General features: G+C 39.2%; 1 protein-coding gene across 15 annotated transcripts in view; it reads right to left on the reverse strand.

The window, feature by feature from the left end:
- DLG2 (discs large MAGUK scaffold protein 2) overlaps positions 1 to 21619 on the reverse strand; it is a 2318993-nt gene that overhangs the window by 862959 nt on the left and 1434415 nt on the right. For all 15 annotated transcript variants that reach the window (XM_027532391.1, XM_027532387.1, XM_027532386.1 and 12 more), the window contains one exon: positions 18871 to 18924. In XM_027532391.1, coding sequence (XP_027388192.1) covers positions 18871 to 18924 — 54 coding nt within the window. The remainder of the gene's footprint in view (positions 1 to 18870; positions 18925 to 21619) is intronic.

Here is a 21619-nt window from a genome sequence, read left to right on the forward strand (position 1 = left end):
CATTGTTGTCCATGGGACTCTAAGAGTCTTTCCTAGCGCCAAAGTTCAAAACCATCAATCCTTCAGGCTGTTGGATGGGGCCAAATCTTGGTGCCAAAACAGCAACCTCTAGCAGAGCACAGGGTAGTGAATACAGGCTGGGGCCTTTGCTACCACTGTTCTTCTCACAGTGAGTCACAGCAGAACCCCACCTTCCCAGGAGACTTTCACAATCCCCAGGTAGGTCTGGCCCATACTTTATGAGGGTCACTGCTTTGCCCTAGGTCCCAGTGCTCAGGAAACATTGTGTATGCCCTCTGAGAGTGTAGTCTCTGTTTTCCCTAGACCTGTGTAGCTCCTGCACTCTAGTCCCATTGGCCTCCAAAGTCAAATGCTCTGAGAGCTCCTCTTCCTGATGACAGACCCCAGGCTTGGGAACCTGACACAGGGCTCAGAACTTTCAATCCTGTGGGAGAACCTCTGTGGTAAAATTATTTTCCAGTTTGTGGTTTGCCACCTAGCAGGTATGTGATTTGATTATATTGCAAAAGTGACCATCTTCCTGTCTTATTTGATGTACCATATCTTTGGATATAGAATCTATGGATGCAGAATATCTTTTTTGGATGTTCCAGTCTTTTTTTGCTGATGGTTGTTCAGCAGTTAGTTGTGATTCTGATGTTTCCATGAGCAGAGCTGAGCTCAAGTCCTTCTACCCCACCATCTTGCATCTTGTCTCCTCCCTCCTCCAATGCTCTCATTTGACAACTCTGTCATGGGTTCTCAACCTGGGCTGCACACAGGAATCACATGGAAAGGTTTTCAGTACTCCAGTGCTGATGCCCAGGTTACAGTCAGGCCCAATAAGGACTCTCTGTTTCTGGAATCCAGGCATCAGTATATTTAAAGCACACAAAGTGATAAAATGTGCAGTTAAAGTTCAGAACCACTGCTTCAGGGGCTCAGGAAAAGTACTAGCAATTTGTGTAAAAGCAACAAACAAATAAGAATTCCCTGAAATTGTCTTTAAAGAGATACTGATTATTATGGGCTATTGTTTATCTGCTCCTCTCAGCACACTGCTTGACCTATCTGGCTTTTGTATCTCCCGACTATATTTTCTTCATGTAAAACCTCATTAGACTGCTATTATTTGAGTTCAATGCTCCTGAGTTTCCAAAATAAAACACCTCTGGGCAAAACATCATTTGGATCACTTGATGGAAATCAGAAAGTCAAAACATATTGCTATTAAAGCTGCTTATGAAGCAGCAACTATGCTTTTTCACCAAGGAAAAAGCTCAGGAAAGTTCGCCTTGCTAATCAAATATTCAAACAAATCTGGAACTTCTAAGTGACCATTGAGAAGAAATAATTTAAGCTGAGATATAATACACTGAAGAAAGAGAAGATACATGGGGAAGTCAACCATTGAAAGCCGTGTAGTAGAAGGCTTCTGGAAAGTATCCATGTGCAACAAAGCCACTTTGCCTTAGATCCTGTAGTTATAGACATAGGAAACTGAATCAGTTGCATCTTTTAAAAACCAAGTCTTCGAAAAAGGTTTTTGCTTAAAATGTTATTTACTTTAAAGATGGATTTCTGCTACAAAAAAGCATAGATCAGAGGTAACTGACTGCTCTGCGCTAGGTTCAGTATTAAGTGCTTCATATTCATTACATCATTTAATGAATGAACCTATGAGGCAGGTGATGTTATCACATTTTATAGATGAGGCAGCAAGGTGCAGAACTTTTATGTAACTTGCACAGTGTTATAGGACTAGCAGGTAAGTCCAAGAAAGACACGAGTTTATACCTGCCAGAAAAGACAGTCAAAGTAATCTCCACTGACAATATTATAGAGTTCTCAGAAAGACAACTAGCTACTAAGAAAAAGACTTTTTGTTTAATTTATAAAAAGGGATGAACCAAAGACAGATAGACATTAACAGAAAGAAGATCTGCAAAAATTCAAATAATGATGTGTGGGCACCAAAAGCATGATCTATATTAGAATAGTCACAATAAAAACACTGGATTTGTCTAACTTCCCAGAGAACAAATACCCGTAGTTACCCTTGAAGAACTAGTTTGTAAACAGTGGCGGTGCAGTAAAGTCCATTTAAAAGTTCAGTGAAATTTAAGAAGGGAAAGGCAAGGTTATAAACTACTCTAAAGCATCACATAAAATTCCTGAAGCCCCAGTAAATAATCTTTTAGTATTTCTGCTTTGTTTTTTTTTTTTTTTTTGAGACAAATTTGAAGTAGGGATTTCTAATTTCATTGCAATGATAATGTGCTTAAAATTGAAGGAAAATGGTATCAAGATTTCAATCCATTTCTCTTTATCACTCTGATATCCTGTCCTTTACTGATTTTGCTTTTTACTCAACCATCACTCTTCTTTTCTCTTTCTTCTCTTTGAGCTCACCCAACTACCTGTGATCTCCTTTATCATATATGACTGCCTCTATTTTTATTTCAAAACTGCACATGAAGAAAAAAAGTATTTTAAAAGCATTTACTTTGAAAGCAGTTTTTATGAACAAGCATGTTAAACTTTTGCAAATTAAGCTGATAAATTGGGCACCCCACTTTTAGATGGCAGCAAGCATCTCAATCCACACAGTCATGTGGTTCAAACTAAAGCACATACATTTTCCTGGCAAGTTATTTTTTTAGATTAAAAAATGTATTCTCTATTAAAACATCTAAATTTGAATAATACAGCTGAACACAACAGTGACAAATTCAACTTTAATTGAAATCCTACTCTATACATGGACATGAGTTTAGATTTGAGATTAAATTTGAGTTGAGATTAAATCACTGGAATTTAAAGATAAGCTAAATATTTTGGATAATATTGAATGATGATTATTAAACAAGGAAGAATGTTATAAATAGTATTTTGCACAACAACAATGGTCATCACTTGTTCAATATTTATTATGAGCAGGCAATATCTAATTGTTGTTTCTAATGCTTCCAACCAGTGATTGCTATAGTTTTTTTGAGTTTTTCTATCTCTAAAACGTGTGTGACCATGCATTTCATATGCACTAGAGTATGTATCTGTACAAATTGATAAAACATATTTATTATAAAGTATATTCAAATGTTGATATTAGAAATGATGAGAAAATATAAAGAAAAAGCATCTGGTACTTCATAGCTCATCTTTAGCATTTCCTGGGAGAAAGCTCTCATACTGGAAAAGATAACTAATTATGCTGTGTGGCAGAGACCACTGGTAGTCCCCAAATATTTAGTGTCCTTTCCTTCCATAGGGTGGGATCTTCAATTTTTATCTGGGCCCATGTCAGCTCAGAATGAAGATTATATACATTTGGCCATCCATTGCAGCTAGGTGTGGCTTTGTGCCTAAGTTCTAATCCTTGGGTTAGAATGGGAAATTGTCTTTCCCACTTCTCAGAGGTGCTTTCAAAGGGAGGAGCCATGCTGTAACTCTGCCCACCTGCTTCTTGCTATGTCATCATGGAGGCTACGTGCTCAAAGGCAACATTCAAGGATGCCAGAGCAAGTAGATAAAGAGCTCAGGTCCACTTAAGACCTTAGAGCAATTCAGATTCTCCAGTTCTGGAAACTCACTCATGGACTATTATAGGTGGGAGAAATACATTTCTGTCTTGCAAGAGCACTGTTATCTTGGTCTCTGCAAAATGTATATGAAAATATATACTAAATAATACACCATGCAAGACAGTTACTACTCCTACTTGAGGGAAAAGATGAGGGAAAAGTATCAGAGAAGTCAGTTTTCCAAGGTTAGCCAGCTAATGTATGGTAGGATCAAAAGAGCCCAGTGTCCATCCTCTTTCCACTAAAGGAGGCAACCTCCTGTGAGAAAACACTATAAAATAAGGAAGAAGAAGACAGGTTTAATTGTGCCTAGAAGGACTGATGAGGGCTTCCTGACAAAGGTGATAATTTAATGGGATCTTAATATATGGACATGGAGGATAAGGCTTTCTAGGCTAATGGAACAAAGCCAGCAACAGCAGTGTGATAAGGAAGCACAAAAAAGGCTCAGGAAAAGCTTGTGTCTCTTCGTAAGTAATCACTATTGCTCCTTGGCTTTGTTTATACAATATATATTTCAGAGCACCAACCACAAAAGTAGGCACAGAACAAGAGGTACAGCAGTGAAAAAAAAGATATCTACAAAGTCTCAAACACATCCACAGCTGATACTACTGGGCCACAGAAAGGTCTAAATCTCTTATCAAGCAAACAAGGTCTTCTTAGTCAGACTCAGCCTTACCCTTCCAGCTTCATGCTACACTGCTGCTCTAAGCTTCAGCCACACAGAAGTCAGGATATATGAGTTTCCAGATGTATGATCTTTGCCCACACTGTTTCCTCTCCCTAAAATGTATTTTCTCTACTTTGCCTGGATACATCTTACTCTTCAAGAGCCAGCTAAAATTCTACCTTTCCTTGACTTCCTCAAATGAGATGGCTCTTTATAGCAGATTCCCTTAAAGCAGTTTTCAAACATCTTTGTCCATTCATTTTTTCAGCCAGCCAATCCAGCAAAAATATGCCAGTTTATAGAGGTACAATGGTGGGAAAGATTAAGTAAATTTTCCCTATGTGCTTGAGGTGTTTATATTCTAGGAAGAAGTATCAGTCATTAGAATTCCAGTTGAGCTATTCCAAATCCTGAAAGATGATGCTGTGAAAATGCTACACTCAATATGCCAGCAAATTTGGAAAACTCAGCAGAGGCCAAGGGCTGGAAAAGGTCAGTTTTCATTCCAATCCCAAAGAAAGGTAATGCCAAAGAATGCTCAAACTACCGCACAATTGCACTCATCTCACACGCTAGTAAAGTAATGCTCAAAATTCTCCAAGCCAGGCTTCAGCAATATGTGAACCGTGAAGTTCCAGATGTTCAAGCAGGTTTTAGAAAAGGCAGAGGAACCAGAGATCAAATTGCTAACATCCGCTGGATCATGGAAAAAGCAAGAGAGTTCCAGAAGAACATCTATTTCTGCTTTATTGACTATGCCAAAGCCTTTGACTGTGTGGATCACAATAAACTGTGGAAAATTCTGAAAGAGACGGGAATACCAGACCATCTGATCTGCCTCTTGAGAAATTTGTATGCAGGTCAGGAAGCAACAGTTAGAACTGGACATGGAACAACAGACTGGTTTCAAATAGGAAAAGGAGTACATTAAGGCTGTATATTGTCACCCTGCTTATTTAACTTATATGCAGAGTACATCATGAGAAACGCTGGACTGGAAGAAACACAAGCTGGAATCAAGATTGCCGGGAGAAATATCAATAACCTCAGATATGCAGATGACACCACCCTTATGGCAGAAAGTGAAGAGGAACTAAAAAGCCTCTTAATGAAAGTGAAAGTGGAGAGTGAAAAAGTTGGCTTAAAGCTCAACATTCAGAAAACAAAGATCATGGCGTCTGGTCCCATCACTTCATGGTAAATAGATAGGGAAACAGTGGAAACAGTGTCAGACTTTATTTTTCTGGGCTCCAAAATCACTGCAGATGGTGATTGCAGCCATGAAATTAAAAGACGCTTACTCCTTGGAAGGAAAGTTATGACTAACCTAGATAGCATATTCAAACGCAAAGACATTACTTTGCCAACAAAGGTTCGTCTAGTAAAGGCTATGGTTTTTCCATTGGCCATGTATGGATGTGAGAGTTGGACTGTGAAGAAGGCTGAGCGCAAAAGAATTGATGCTTTTGAACTGTGGTGTTGGAGAAGAGTCTTGAGAGTCCCTTGGACTGCAAGGAGATCCAACCAGTCCATTCTGAAGGAGATCAGCCCTGGGATTTCTTTGGAAGGAATGATGCTAAAGCTGAAACTCCAGTACTTTGGCCACCTCATGCGAAGAGTTGACTCATTGGAAAAGACTCTGATGCTGGGAGGGATTGGGGGCAAGAGGAGAAGGGGACGACAGAGGATGAGATGGCTGGATGGCATCACTGACTTGATGGATGTGAGTCTGAGTAAAATCCGGGAGTTGGTGATGGACAGGGAGGCCTGGCGTGCTGTGATTCATGGGGTTGCAAAGAGTCAGACACGACTGAGTGACTGATCTGATCTGATCTGATCAGTCATTAGAGAACAGCTATAAGGTAGGGGTGTGTGTGTGCGCGAGTGCGTGTGCACTTAGCCGCTCAGTTATGTCTGAGTTATAAGGTAGCATGAGAAATTTGGGGGCTTCCCAGGTGGTGCTAGTGGTAAAGAACCTACCTACCAATGTAGAAGACCTAACAGACATGGGTTCCATCCCTGGGTTTGGAAGATCCCCATGCAGGAGGGCATAGGAACCCACTCCAGTATTCTTGTCTAGAGAATCTCATGGACAGAGGAGCCTGGCAGGCTACAGCCCACAGGGCCACAAAGATTTGGATACAACTGAAGTGACTTAACACAAACACATGATAAATTCTATGAAGCAAAAGCAGAATCTGAAGTAGAAGCATCTACAGGGGATACTATGTCTAACCTAGCTTCCCTGAAGAAGCATTATTTAAAGCTGAATCATTTTGGATGAGTTAGAATGAACCATGCTGTCACTATGCATTATCTGCTAGATTCCAATAGACCATGAGAGACCCTGCTTTTAAAAAGCATCCTATATGATTAAAGAAACAACACGGGGACTAAATGCTGGCTCAGATTAATTGTAAGTGTGTTATACTGTACTGTAGTGAGTCTCTGTAGCTTTATTTCATGTTTCCTGTATGCAGTATTTCCTCCCCTACCCTTCACCCCTTCTTCAGTCTACCATGCAGACACTTCTTCAGGTGTCTGCTAGCATCTCTCAAATTTTAGAGCACATAAGAATCACCTGGGATGCTTGTAAAAACATGTAGACTCCTTGGCCCTTACCTCAGAGATTCTGATTCTTTAGGTCCAGGGTGGGGCTGGAGATTCTGCAGTTCTAGTAATCTGCCTGGGAAAATCTGAGGCTACCCGTTCAGACACTGCCTCTTGAGTAGCCATGTCATATAGAAACTATACAAATCCTTCCCAGGACTTTCTACGTTGTTCTTAACCTGCTCTGCCAGGCTGAGCTTCTTGGAGCAACAGTGGCTTCTCTGCCTAGGTATGTGCAGCGTGTACCTTCAAACTGACTCACATCCATGCTCACGTTCTTCCCGTGGACCACTGTCCCTTTCTCTCCATTTCCCACCTTAGGTGTGATACGACAAGCCCACATGCAGACAGGGATGGGTATGCTGATGAGCAGTTCTGAGCAGAGTGGCCAGCAAAGTGCCCTCTATAAGGGAACCACAAGGAAAAAAGATTGAAGTCGATTTCTGAACGGATAAGTAGATCCGCTGTCTTCTACCTATTTCTTGATTTTTTTAAAAAAGGAATTATTCCAGTTTATATGGGAGTTTATTTCATGGAAAGAAACTTACAGGAGAATCACTGAACTTTAAAGAAAACTTTCAGTATTGCTTGCATTTACCTCCATGTTGTCATGTAGAAGAACCTTCAAGTTTAACAAACATTTAAGGGCCATGAGGACAGGGACCATGTCTTCCACATGAACATACCACACAATTCTCTAGGAAAGCGATGATTATTTAGATGATTTAAAAATACTCAAGTCTAAGAAGATGGAAATGAAACCAACGCATAAAAGTTGGGAGAGTAATTATATCATTAATTCAGTTCAGTTCAGTCACTCAGTCATGTCCGACTCTTTGCGACCTCATGAATCACAGCATGCCAGGCCTCCCTGTCCGTCACCAACTCCTGGAGTTCACTCAAACTCACGACCATCGAGTCAGTGATGCCATCCAGCCATCTCATCCTCTGTCATTCTCTTCTCCTCCTGCCCCCAATCCCTCCCAGCATCAGGGTCTTTTCCAATGAGTCAACTCTTCGCATGAGGTGGCCAAAGTACTGGAGTTTCAGCTTTAGCATCATTCCTTCCAAAGAACACCCAGGACCGATCTCCTTTAGAATGGACTGGTTGGATCTCCTTGCAGTCCAAGGGACTCTCAAGAGTCTTCTCCAACACCACAGTTCAAAAGCATCAATTCTTCGTCACTCAGCCTTCTTCACAGTCCAACTCTCACATCCATACATGACCACAGGAAAAACCATAGCCTTGACAAGATGGACCTTTGTTGGCAAAGTAATGTCTCTGCTTTTGAATATGCTATCTAGGTTGGTCATAACTTTCCTTCCAAGGAGTAAGCGTCTTTTAATTTCATGGCTGCAGTCACCATCTGCAGTGATTTTGGAGCCCAGAAAAATAAAGTCTGACACTGTTTCCACTGTTTCCCCATCTATTTCCCATGAAGTGATGGGACCAGATGCCATGATCTTCGTTTTCTGAATGTTGAGCTTTAAGTCAACTTTTTCACTCTCCTCTTTCACTTTCAAGAGGCTCTTTAGTTCCTCTTTAATTTCTGCCATTAGGGTGGTGTCATATGCATATCTGAGGTTATTGATATTTCTCCCGGCAATCTTGATTCCAGCTTGTGTTTCTTCCAGCCCAGCGTTTCTCATGATGTACTCTGCATAAAAGTTAAATAAGCAGGGTGACAATATACGACCTTGATGTACTCCTTTTCCTATTTGGAACCAGTCTTTTGTTCCATGTCCAGTTCTAACTGTTGCTTCCTGACCTGCATATAGGTTTCTCAAGAGGCAGGTCAGGTGGTCTGGTATTCCCATCTCTTTCAGAATTTTCCACAGTTTATTGTGATCCACACAGTCAAAGGCTTTGGCATAGTCAATAAAGCAGAAATAGATGTTTTTCTGGAACTCTCTTGCTTTTTCCATGATCCAGCGGATGTTAGCAATTTGATCTCTGGTTTCTCTGCCTTTTCTAAAACCAGCTTGAACATCTGGAAGTTCACGGTTCACATATTGCTGAAGCCTGGCTTGGAGAATTTTGAGCATTACTCTACTAGCGTGTGAGATGAGTGCAATTGTGCGGTAGTTTGAGCATTCTTTGGCATTGCCTTTCTTTGGGATTGGAATGAAAACTGTGGCCAGTCCTGTGGCCACTGCTGAGTTTTCCAAATTTATATCTTTAATTAGATGATATATGTATAAAACACCTAGAATGAAATGTCCCTTCAATAAATATTAGTTTCTTCCTCTCTATTTCTTTCTTAATATCTAGAAGAGCTCTGTCCAATAGAACTTTCTGGAATGATGACTATATTCTATATCCACAGTGTTGAATATGGTACTTACCATGTTGGCTACTGAGCACTTCAAATGTGGCTGGTAAGACTGAGAAACTTAATTTTAAATTTTATATTATGTTAATAAATTTAAATAACCACATGAGGCTTATAGCTACTGTCTTGGAGAGAACAGGTCTAGAAGCTTGGCCCCTAAATATGTCTCTATCCATTGAACTGATTCTTTTTCCTGTAGATACATTTCCTATGCATGTGCTTAAGGTGAACAAGTGAAAAGGGCAATTGCCCCAAGTGCAGACCAAAAGGTGTGGGGAAAGAACAAAGACAGCTGGATCCAAATCAAAAAAAGAAGTTTCTGGTTTTTTTTTTTCGTTCTTTTTTTTTTTTTGACTAGCTTCTCAAACTTTAATATGAATATCAATCACTGGAGTTCTTCTTAAAAACACAGATTTAATAAGTCTTCAGTGGGAACTTAAGATTCTGTGCTCATAAGCTTCCAGCTAATAACGATGCTTCTAGTCAATGGGTCACATTTCAAATAGCAAAGATCTAGATGGAGGTAGGCCCATGGGAGCAGTACCTAACTGCTATTGGCCCTACCGCTGAACCAGCTATTTCTTGTCTCAGGAGCTCCAGATTAAGTCAAAGGCATGCTCTGTTTTATCAAAGGAACCCCTCCACCCAGTCTTACAATGAACTATTAAGCACCTTCTATATCCTAGGAAGAATAATAACTTCTGAAAGGCACATATTATTCTCATTTAACAAATAATAAAAGAGTGGTTTCGATGGGTAATTTGACTTAACCAAAACTTAGGCAAGTACTAGCAGAGGTGGGCTTAGAACCCAGTTGCTTCTGAATTCAAAGCCTAGTCTCTCTCATTAGACTCTTGTTACACAAAGTGTGATGCAAAGTATGATGCACAATTGAACATCAGCTTCACTGGAAGCTTATTAGAAATGAAGACTCTCAGGATCCATTTCCAAACCTACTAAATCAGTATCTGCTTCTGTGAAGAAAGCTGAGCGCCGAAGAATTGATACTTTTGAACTGTGGTGTTGGAGAAGACTCTTGAGAGTCCCTTGGATTCTGCAAGGAGATCCAACCAGTCCATTCTGAAGGAGATCAGCCCTGGGATTTCTTTGGAAGGAATGACGCTAAAGCTGAAACTCCAGTACTTTGGCCACCTCATGCGAAGAGTTGGCTCATTGGAAAGGACTCTGATGCTGGGAGGGCTTGGGGGCAGGAGGAGAAGGGGACGACAGAGGATGAGATGGCTGGATGGCATCACTGACTCGATGGATGTGAGTTTGAGTGAACTCCGGGAGTTGGTGATGGACAGGGAGGCCTGGCGTGCTGTGATTCATGGGGTCGCAAAGAGTCGGACACGACTGAGCGACTGAACTGAACTGAGAAGATTTTTACCTACATTAATATTTGAGAAATACTATGATATTCCATCTTTTGCCTTTTAGAGCAAAATAACAATTGGAAAGGGATCGGCTGAGTGTTGCAGTTGAGAAATGGATTTAGATTGGCTAGATTGGATGGTGGACCAAATATTGATAGCTTTGCCTCTATTGCTAAATTCCTATTGCCTGATGGGCATATTTAAGCCAGTATGAAGCTGTTTTCTGGCAGATAAAGATTTTTCATTTCTAGATAAACTACAAATCCAGCAGATAAAACTATCAACAACACAGTTTTAACAGTGTTTATGGGAAAAACCACAAAAAGAAACAAACTTGTTTGCTGAAAACTAAATATACTAAATGGACTTCCCAGGTGGCTCAGTGGTAAAGAATCTGCCTGCCAATTCAGGAGATGTGGGTTTGATCCCTGTGTTGGGAAGATCCCCTAGAGAAGGAATTAGCTACCTACTCCAGTATTCTTGCCTGCAAGAGGAGCCTGGTGGGCTACAGTCCATGGGTTCGCAATAGAGTTAAACCCAACTCAGAAAATGCACTAAAATCATCAAATTCTTCCAAACTATTTCACCACTAGAACTGTTCAAAGAAACAAACAATTCTGCTTTCTCTCCGTTCGTGGATAATTCTGAAAAACCATCCAATTAAAAGTGAATAGTAGCCTAAATCACCAGGGTCTATTATTGTACAAAGTGACTCAAATTCATGCCTAACTGGCCAGTTCTATGACCAAGTGCTTGGTCATCCCATCTCCACAATACAGCAACTCTGTCCTCAGAGGGCTCTTACTTTTGGTTTCCTGCCCCTGGGATCAATCAGAAATGCCATTTATTAACCTCGCTCAATAACACCTCATACTCTCCAGCCCATTCTTTGGCTCCCAACTGAACCTCACTGCTAATTTGATTGCTTCTCTATGTCCCACAGTCCACATTATCTTTTGTCTCATTCCCTTCGCTTCTCACCAACCTTCACTCACACTGCCAGCCTTTCCTTTGTCTGTTTTATCCTCATTAAACTCCTCTATTGTCCTCCGCCCCAGAGTTATAGCTATATCCGCAGCCAGTGACCTTCCACATCTAAAGTGCTCTACAAAAATCTCACTGGGAATATTATAAGAATATTATGATGGTTTTTAAATAGCTTTTATATAAATGATCTTCTTGGCAGTCAAATATCAATACGATGGATGATACTACTAAAGACTCTCAACATTTTTGTAACCTCTTTCCTCTCCTTCTCTCTCTCCTTCACTTTCCTGGGAGGGAAGACACAGTTCTGAAAATTCTGGAACAAATTTCCTCATCTCCACTATTATTTTTATCTCTGGAAACAAAGTTTCAAACAACAAAGTGTCTCACAGGGAAGTAAAATCATCATACTGCCAACACTTGCTGGATGTTCCTTTATTTTTCCATATTTTCCCTTAAACATCCTCAATAATGTAGACACCCATTCCCTGTGTCACTTGAATCAGGTCCCTTTGACATTTTAATTGTTTATTCCTCCTAATACTTTTAAAGACCAAGATTCCTTCTGTTTTTAACTTTATTTTTTTTTACAATGGGTCATATGTTCTTAGCCATTTTATTTAAAGTTTTGGTGAAATTAAACAAGAAGTTAGTTTCCTGTTCAGCAAATATTCACTCCTTCCTCCACTTTGAACTTGGCAATATGACTTGCTTTAGCCACTAGGGTGTTAGTGGATATGATGTGAGCAGGGGCTATATCTGGGCTTGTGTCTTGGGTGTGTCCTCTTTCATCACAGTGAAAATAACATACTTTGGGTATGTCCCACCCCCTGGGCCCCAGAATCAAATATGTGAAGCAGTAATACCCCAGCCAACTTGGCAATCTTCAGCCTGAAGCAGCTAGCTCAGCCAACCAGCAAACTCTTATGGAAGAAATAAATACTTACTGTTCTACATCATTGGTTTTGTGGTTGCTGGTTACACACCAAAAATTGACTGTTACGTGGAGTAACAGTAAATGGTAGACCAAACTCTACCATTTTCTAGTTGAGCTAGAATAACTATATCTGTAAGATGAGAGGTTTGCATCCATTGAAATCCAAGTTACTTAACAAGATTCAAAACTCATGATTTTTGAGTTTACCACTTCCCACGGTATATTTCCAGAAAACAGGTCTAAATATAACCACTATGAAATGAACACTAAAGAAGAATGGAGAGAAACAACATTCTAGAATCTCTCTAAATTTATTTTCCTAAAGCAGGAAGAAGGGTATTTATTTGGATGGTGTTGATCATAGAACTCAGAGGAGTCTGAGTTAAGAGAAGGGAAGAAGCATGGATATGGTCAGGAGAGGAGGTTTCCATGCCAACTGGCTACAGAATACAGAGAGGAGAACATGCTACCTTTTCACCAAGTCAACCTACAGGAGCTGGACTTACAGGTAACACACAGGCTCTACTCACTCGGAACCTCTAAAAACAGAGTGTTTTTCATACCTGTTATAAGACAGTATTCGGTATATAACGTGTGATGTGCTCAGTCAGTCGTGTCTGACTATTTTTCAACTCCATGGACTGTAGCCCTCCAGGCTCCCCTCCCTATGGAATTCTCCAGGCAAGAATACTGGAGTGGGTTGCCATGCCCTCCTTCAAGGGGATCTTCCCAACCCAGGAATCAAACCCATCTGTTACATCTTCTGCATTGGCAGGTGGGTTGTTTACCACTGAACCACCTGGGGAGCCCTCAATAGATAATGGGGAAGCATAAAATGACTGAGTGAAACATGGAAGCTACACAGTATTGAAATGGGGATTTTCCCTTCTTGTTTTTCTTTTTTTTTTTATTTTTTTTTAAATTTTATTTTATTTTTAAACTTTACATAATTGTATTAGTTTTGCCAAATATCAAAATGAATCCACCACAGGTATACATGTGTTCCCCATCCTGAACCTTTCTCCCTCCTCCCTCCCCATACCATCCCTCTGGGTCGTCCCAGTGCACTAGCCCCAAGCATCCAGTATCGTGCGTCGAACCTGGACTGGCATCTCGTTTCATACATGATATTTTACATGTTTCAATGCCATTCTCCCAAATCTTCCCACCCTCTCCCTCTCCCACAGAGTCCATAAGACTGTTCTATACATCAGTGTCTCTTTTGCTGTCTCATACACAGGGTTATTGTTAGCATCTTTCTAAATTCCATATATATGCGTTAGTATACTGTATTGGTGTTTTTCCTTCTGGCTTACTTCACTCTGTATAATAGGCTCCAGTTTCATCCACCTCATTAGAACTGATTCAAATGTATTCTTTTTAATGGCTGAGTAATACTCCATCATGTATATGTACCACAGCTTTCTTATCCATTCATCTGCTGATGGACATCTAGGTTGCTTCCATGTTTTTCCCCTCACTGATTTTAACTTTCAGATAAGGGATTCCTGCTTGTCTGTACTATGTATCATTTAAGGTCTTAAACTATCATGACCTCATACAACAATGAGTTTATCTGAGACCTCCTTCATGCATAAGAACTTCAGTGATCCCTTCACTACTGGCTTCATTAATGTAAAACCACTTACAGAGTTTTAAGATCCCTTAACTTACTTTCCTTAGAAAAACAATGCAGAATTTCCTTTGAATATCTTTTGTACCTTTACTAGACAGCTGCTTAAAACTTTTCTTTGACCACAGATTTCCTCCTGTTGTTTGACTGCTATTTGCATGTATGCCAGTAAGTCATTTCTGCCAGAATCATATATTTCTAAAACCAAATTTGCTAATTGGCAAAATTAATACACTAACTTATACTGAAATTATTTTTGAGGAGGACTTAGTTAAAATTTGTCATGTAGGTAATATTTTAAAGAAGGAAATATTCTCATGCAACATGACTGAAATGCTCTGGGGAACTCTGAAATTGTTTCTTCATTAAAAAGAACTGAAATTATGTGAACAACTAGAATGTGAGACAGAAAAGAGGAAAACAAAGTACAGAACACTAGGGAATGAGAAAATAGACCACAAAAAGAACAGTGATTTGTTCAAGGTCACTCAGTGAATCAGGAACAAAGAGAAGGGTTAGACCTACGTCAATCTCAATGTGTACTCAATCTGCCATTTTTAATACACAATATATTTATAGTTCTGAGACATGGGGGAAGATATTAATATTTAATGTTCTCTTGGAGTCTAGCACATGTTACTTCATAAGTGTTTACTGAATAAAATAATAATAAACCCTCATTAACTAGAAGTTAACAAAGCATAATTTCACATACATAACCTCATTAAGATACTCACCAACACCTCAGGGGTTGATATTGCAATTCCTATCTTATTGATCAATTTAGGTCCAGAAAGAGTAAATGAATAGCTCAACAACACATTGCCATGAGAACTGGGATGGTTTAGCCATATTTAGCAAACTTCCCTAAAGATCCTGCTCTTAAGGAAGCTCAAAGAGGGTTTGGATTATGTACAAAAATGTTGAAGATAATTTTTAAAAATCCCTTTGAGGAATTCAAAATCAGATATTAAAATTGATATTTAGAGTATGCATCTTGTGTGACTTGGTCAGGTGGGATGGGAGGGGGGAGGGAGGCTCCAAAGGGAGAAGATACATCTGTTTATTTATATATCTATATCTATATATATCAATAACCTTAGATATGCAGATGACACCACCCTAATGACAGAAAGTAAAGAGGAATTAAAGAACCTCTTGATGAAGGTGAAAGAGGAGAGTAAAAAAGCTGGCTTAAAACTCAACATTCAAAACACTAAGATCATGGCATCCAGTCCTATCACTTCATGGCAAATAGATGGGGAAAAAAGTGCAAACAGTGAGAGACTTTATTTTATGGACTCCAAAATCACTGCTGATGGTGGCTGCAACCATGAAATTAAAAGACACTTGCTCCTTGGAAGGAAAGCTATGACAAACCTAGACAGTGTATTAAAAAGCAGAGACATCACTTAGCTGACAAAGGTCTGTATAATCAATGCTATGATTTTTCCAGCAGTCATGTATAGATGTGAGAATTGGATCATAAAAAAAGACTAAGTGCTGAAGAATTGATGCTTTTGAACTGTGGTGCTGGAGGAGACTCCAGAGAGTCCCTTAGAGAATATGGCAATCAAACCAGTCAATTCTAAAGGAAATCAACTCTGAATACTCATTGGAAGGACTGATGCTGAAGCTGAAGCTCTAATACTTTGGCCACCTGATGCAAAGAGCTGACTCACTGGAAAAGACCCTAATGCTTAGAAAGATTGAGGGCAGGAGGAGACGGGAGTGACATAGGATGAGATGATTGGATGGCATCATCAACTCAATGAACATGAGTTTAAGCAAACTCTGGGATATAGTGAAGGACAGGAAAGCCTGTCCATGGGGTCACAGAGTCGGACATGACTGAGCGACTGAACAACAACAATATAGAACCTAAAGGGCTAAGGTGGGGAGGGAGGTGGGAGGGGGATTCAGCATGGGGGGATCCTGAATCCTACACTTGTATACCTATGGCCAATTCATGCTGATATATGGCAAAAAATTACAATATTGTAATTATCCTCCAATTAAAATAAATCAATATTAAAAGTACTCCTAAAACCAAAAAAGAAAAAAAAAATCCAACAACAATATATATAATTATGACTGACCCACACTCTTGCATGGCAGAAAACATCACACTAATGCAATTATCTTCCAATTAAGAAATGCATTTTTAAAATATCAAAGAATTGATATTTAAGAGAACAAGAACACTTCAATTAATTTGTTATATTTGGCCGATTTTACTAGCTAATTAGTTGGGATACCAATCCAGCATGTCTGTTCAAAATTCTTAGATTCTTATTGGTAAATTATTTGTACATGAAGGCACTGGAGGTTAGTCATGAGAACCCTAAAGAAGACTCTGAAATAATATGGATCTACTGCAAGTAAGCAGTCCTACTTACAAAACCAAGTCTCTGGGCTCCATGTCTACTTCAAAGCATGCTCATCTGGTTTGGATGATGTCAATGGATATAGTAAAGAGATTTACTATAATAAAGACAGAGAATCCTTTTATATATGTATTACATATAATATATACAGTAATGCATACAATTATATGTGTGTGTGTGTGCACATGCGCATCCCTCTCCCAAGGGTGTTGAAGCCTCTGTGACAAATTGTCTTCCATCCAAAACTGCATGTTGCCAAGCGCTAAGTGAGAAAACTTTGTTCTTAAGCTTAGAGGTAGCAAAGGAGGGAGGGAAGGTAGAAACAAGCAGTCACTAGATCAGAGTTAAGTAAGGCCTCACACTCTACAGCCAGGACACCCAGGTTCCTTCTTGGCTCGGCTTCTTCCTATGCAATTCTGAGACAGTTACTTAATCTCTTTATTACTCAGTTTTCTCATCTGTAAAATGGAGAAATGAATAGTACCTGTCTCATAAGGTGGTTATGAGGATTAATTGAGTTAATATTTGTTAAGCACTTAAAACAATGTCAGGTATACAGTAATCCAGATATTTGTTGTTGTTTAGTCATTAAGTCATGTTCAACTCTTTTGTGACCCCACAGACTGTAGCCCACCAGGCACATCTATCCTGGGATTTTCCAGGCAAGAATATTGGAGTGGGCTGCCATTGCCTTCTCCAGGGGATCTTCCTGACCCAGGGATTGAACCCACATCTCTTGCATTGGTAGGCAGATTCCTTACCACTGGATGTCCAATCCAGATACAAATCTTTGATAAAGAAAGGAAAGCAGAAAGAGTGACAGAGAGAATAGGAACATTATGTGTCTTTAATAATTGCTTTGCTTTCTTCCAACAGAGTCCTTTACTTTCCACAACTGGAGCCACTTGATTCCTACCAGTAAGCTTAACCCCATTTCCAGCATGACCCCAAATGACTCTTGTTCGGAGAGATTTAAGAAGCCCTAGTTCAGTACTTCAGGTGATTCAGCATTAAGTCAAGCTTGCTGTTATTCTTGTCCTGACCCTGTGTCCCAGTTTTAATCACTTGTCCCTGTAACCAAGTCCCAACCTTGTTCTGGCACCCTTCTCCCCTGCGGCCCAGTCTGGCTTGCAGAATCTGCTCAGGACTTTCAGTTCCTCCAAGGCAGGCATCTCCCGAAGGACAGCCTTTAGACTAGACATATTTTGGTTGGTACATGTAGAGTTTGAACTTCTGCTGAGAGTTAGTTGCCTGCAAAACTGTATAATAAAATTCAAATTTCTGACTTCTCTTGAAAAATGGAATGATCTGGGAACTCTTGATCCCATTTCCCTTTGGGACCCATCCAGTGGAGCCAAGTTGCTGCTACATCCCCCCACATTTGGAAAGTCATGTGCTTTCTATTCCCTACTCTCCCCCTGCTTCCTGATCCATCTGTTTCTGTGATTTGCTTGGTCCTTGTGGGCATTAGAGGTTAGGGTCTAAGACTGAGAATAGCCAGTACTTACCAAGCACTTTGTACTCATTTAATCAAAGAGCAGGTTGTATTTGTTCTTGTCCTTTATGCCTGCAGCCCTTCGCATTGCCTCAAACCTTTTATCTGTAGGCATCTGAATCTGTCCCGTCTTCCTAAAGTACTCTCCTCTACCGTATCAGTTAGGGCCACTCACGAAGCTCTGTTAGACTTCCATAAGTCAACCACTCACCCACATTGTGCTTTGCACCACTTTCCAGTCACTCCCACCCAGCCAGACTCTGTTGTTGAGAATTTTGGCCATCATAGTGGTTATATTGCAGAATAAGAACCTGGGGCTTTTCTGACCTGCCTGTTCCTATTATCTCATGCTCCATGTTTCTATAAAACCATACATCTTATTGTATATTATATACAGATAGATATAGATAGACTTTGCCTTCACAAAGTTTTGCTTCAATTCTTATTAGGAGCTTAGCAAAATCCATCAAATGTTTATTGATCCTATATTATATCCAGATTACCCAGATTCTATCATAGAAATTGATTTGGGTATACCTTTACCAAGAAACCTGAAAAGTTCATCAATCTCTTTTCAGTGAACACCTAAGAAACTAATATTATTTGATCATAATCGGCTTGTTTTTTTCTCATGATGGACCCTTGTGTTTTACAAAACAATGGATGAAAGAGGAAAATATCAGTATGCCTAAGCTGTGAGTTAGCAAATTTCAAAAGAAAATGCACAAAACTCATGCTATACATCATTTCATGAGATTATCTGGATTGGTTGAAACTGAATATGTACTGTATTTTAAATTCTGTTGATTAAGTTCTACCAGTTTTTAAAGATAGTCTAATAAAAATGTTACTTACATAAGGAATCGTGTCCAAAGTGTCTGTGTTGACAATTATAGGAGCAGGGCTGGCCTAAAAAAGAGAAGTAGAAAAAAATTTTAAATAACAAGTAGTCTATTCCGAGATAGGATCTGTTAACTTATTTAACCAAGAGCTCAACAGTATTTCTTGAGAACCTGCATAGGTACTATGTCAGGTGCTAGGGGGATAAATGAAATGACTCAGAGTTCCCTTCACCCTCCTTCCTTCAAATATTTGTTTGCTACATTGACCATATAATAAAATGAAGTAAGCACAGAACTGAAAAGGCAAGGACGTGAGGATTTGTGCAGTGTTTTAAGAGGCAATGACTTCTAATAACTTTGGCAAGGAGTTAAACATTTCTTTATGAAACGGCTGTGCTAAAGGATTTTGATTTTTTCTCTCATGGAAGCAAAATTAAACCTAACATTATAACTCTTTTCTTTAAACTGGCTTTTGTGAGGACATTGTATACAATGCAAAATAGAAGCTTTCACTTTTTGACATTTTACATACATTCACCTATTTTGCATGCTGTGTCATATTTTTTTTCTTTATCATTTATGTACCTTTGAAAATCTGCTTTAGAAACCCTTAGGTAGAAAATTAAAAATTAGTCAAACATGGCAGAAAATCGTATTAGATATGCTAAAGTTCTTTTAAAAAAAAAAAAAAAAACTACAAAATGCAGCCATTCCTTTTAAAGATGAGTAGGAATCTGTATAAAACTGATGTAGGAGTGCTACAAGCCAAGTCATTAGAAAATAAGAGATTGCAATCTATTTGCATCGGCCAATCTGACTTCATGAATATTGAGCAGATCTATTTTCTAGTTTCTAGACTTTTCACAGCAACTTTTCCTTCATCCCCCAAAGGAGCTTTAATCTTCCCAAATTGCAGATTTCATTTAGATAGAGGAAATGGCCTCACCATGATTAATCGGGAGCTGTCCTAGACGACACGGTAGTTTGCCCAAGTGCTCAACTTTGGGGACATTTCATTAACTGTGCCCTCTGGAGTTAACAAGAGTTAACAGCTTTCTAATGTCAATCTATGCCTATGGGATCCTAATCGAAAGACAAAACAAATGCAATCCGGCAGATTTTATAGAACAGAGTTCCAAGTTTTAACTAAAATCATTGGTCGTTGAAAACATGACCCTGCTTCACATGTCTACACAGTGGGTCAACTGAATATTCATGGTTTATTTGTTAACTCCTAAAAACAAGTACTTTGTGGATAAACATAGGCTTTGGAGAAAGTCTCCACTGGAACCTACCCCAAAACTGTTAAGAAGTCTGTAGCATAGGGAGATGAACATGAGGTTTGGAGTCAGAAGACCTGGGCTTGGGTTTGTTTTAACAACTTCCTGATTATATGATTTGGGGGCTCAGCAACTTCTTGGTCATCTGATCTGGGGGCAAGCCCACTAACTCTCTTTGCCTCATTTTCCTCCTCTGTAGAATGGAAATAAAAATAATCACTTTCTAAAAAGGTTGTCTGAAGAATAAATGAGGTGATATATTTGAATGGGCTTTGTAAATGTAAATTTCACAATCAATATTAAATATTGTTACTAGCTAATGCCCTTAAAAATGGACTGTCATAAGGATATAATGTTCCTGGATGGTTTGTGCACTGTTTCTGCCCCTGTAATCTCAATGCTATGCTAGTGGCACAGTTGCACTAAAGAGAACTAATTAGGTCGTGAAAATCACCATTTATTAAATACATATTACTTGTCCATTTATAATAATATGCATATATATCCTCATATAATCTCCAGAAAACCATACTGATGAGGCATTATTGTTAATATCCCTATGATACAGATGAGAAAACCGAGGTTCAGAGAAAATGAGAGCTGAGCTTTCACAGCAGCCTTTCTGACCTCAAAATCCATTTTTGCACACTAGACTGTTCTATGAGTCCATTACCTAGGGGTCTCTACCACTGGAGTTCTACAGTTATTTGAGGTCTCTAACTAGACCAGCCAGTAAGACCCAGGCAAATTAAAGACTGCCTTGAAGGTAGGAAGTGCTGCAGGGTCTTGCATAGCAGATGTTGAAAGCCACCTGGTAATTCCTTGATGGTTTCTGGTTTTTTGTTTTGATGATATTTCTTCTATGCTTTCTAATTGGCTCCTGGGACTCCCAAAAGATTTGCATCTTGTCTCCTTGACTAGACTACTGAAAACATTCTGACTATCATACGCAGTACTTGTATTTCTCCTTGTTACCTACTATACTTTGATCAAAAAATATGCTTTGGTTTGATTTGGGACTTTCAACTCATTTTACCCTCTTATAAATTGCATTCATGTGGTCTGGAAATAAATCTTACACATAGATCCATTCCCTATACAGCGCCATTTATCACTTTTGCATGTTTCTGTTGCTATTTTCCATTTCATGTATGTAAATTTGGTCTTTCCAGTTAGACACTTGCAACCACAAGGATTATTTATTTTCCTAGAATTTTTCACAGCACCTGGGTACACAGAAAGAGCTCAGTAAATACTTAGGAAATATTGACTAAGTGAAGCTATAAAGTATAGTACATAGGAAATATCTCTTTGTAAGATTTGGAAAGCATTTCTGAGATAATCTTATGTTACCAACAAAACTGTGATGACTTTCTAATATCTACTATCATCTTCTTTTTTTAACCGGTCATTAACACTCAATTATCCAGTTTTTTGAAATAATAATTAGTTCATAAATGCAGGATGTAAAGTCTGTGAACC

The sequence above is a fragment of the Bos indicus x Bos taurus genome, chromosome 29, assembly GCF_003369695.1.
Source record: "Bos indicus x Bos taurus breed Angus x Brahman F1 hybrid chromosome 29, Bos_hybrid_MaternalHap_v2.0, whole genome shotgun sequence".
NCBI classification, from domain to species: Eukaryota; Metazoa; Chordata; class Mammalia; order Artiodactyla; family Bovidae; genus Bos; species Bos indicus x Bos taurus.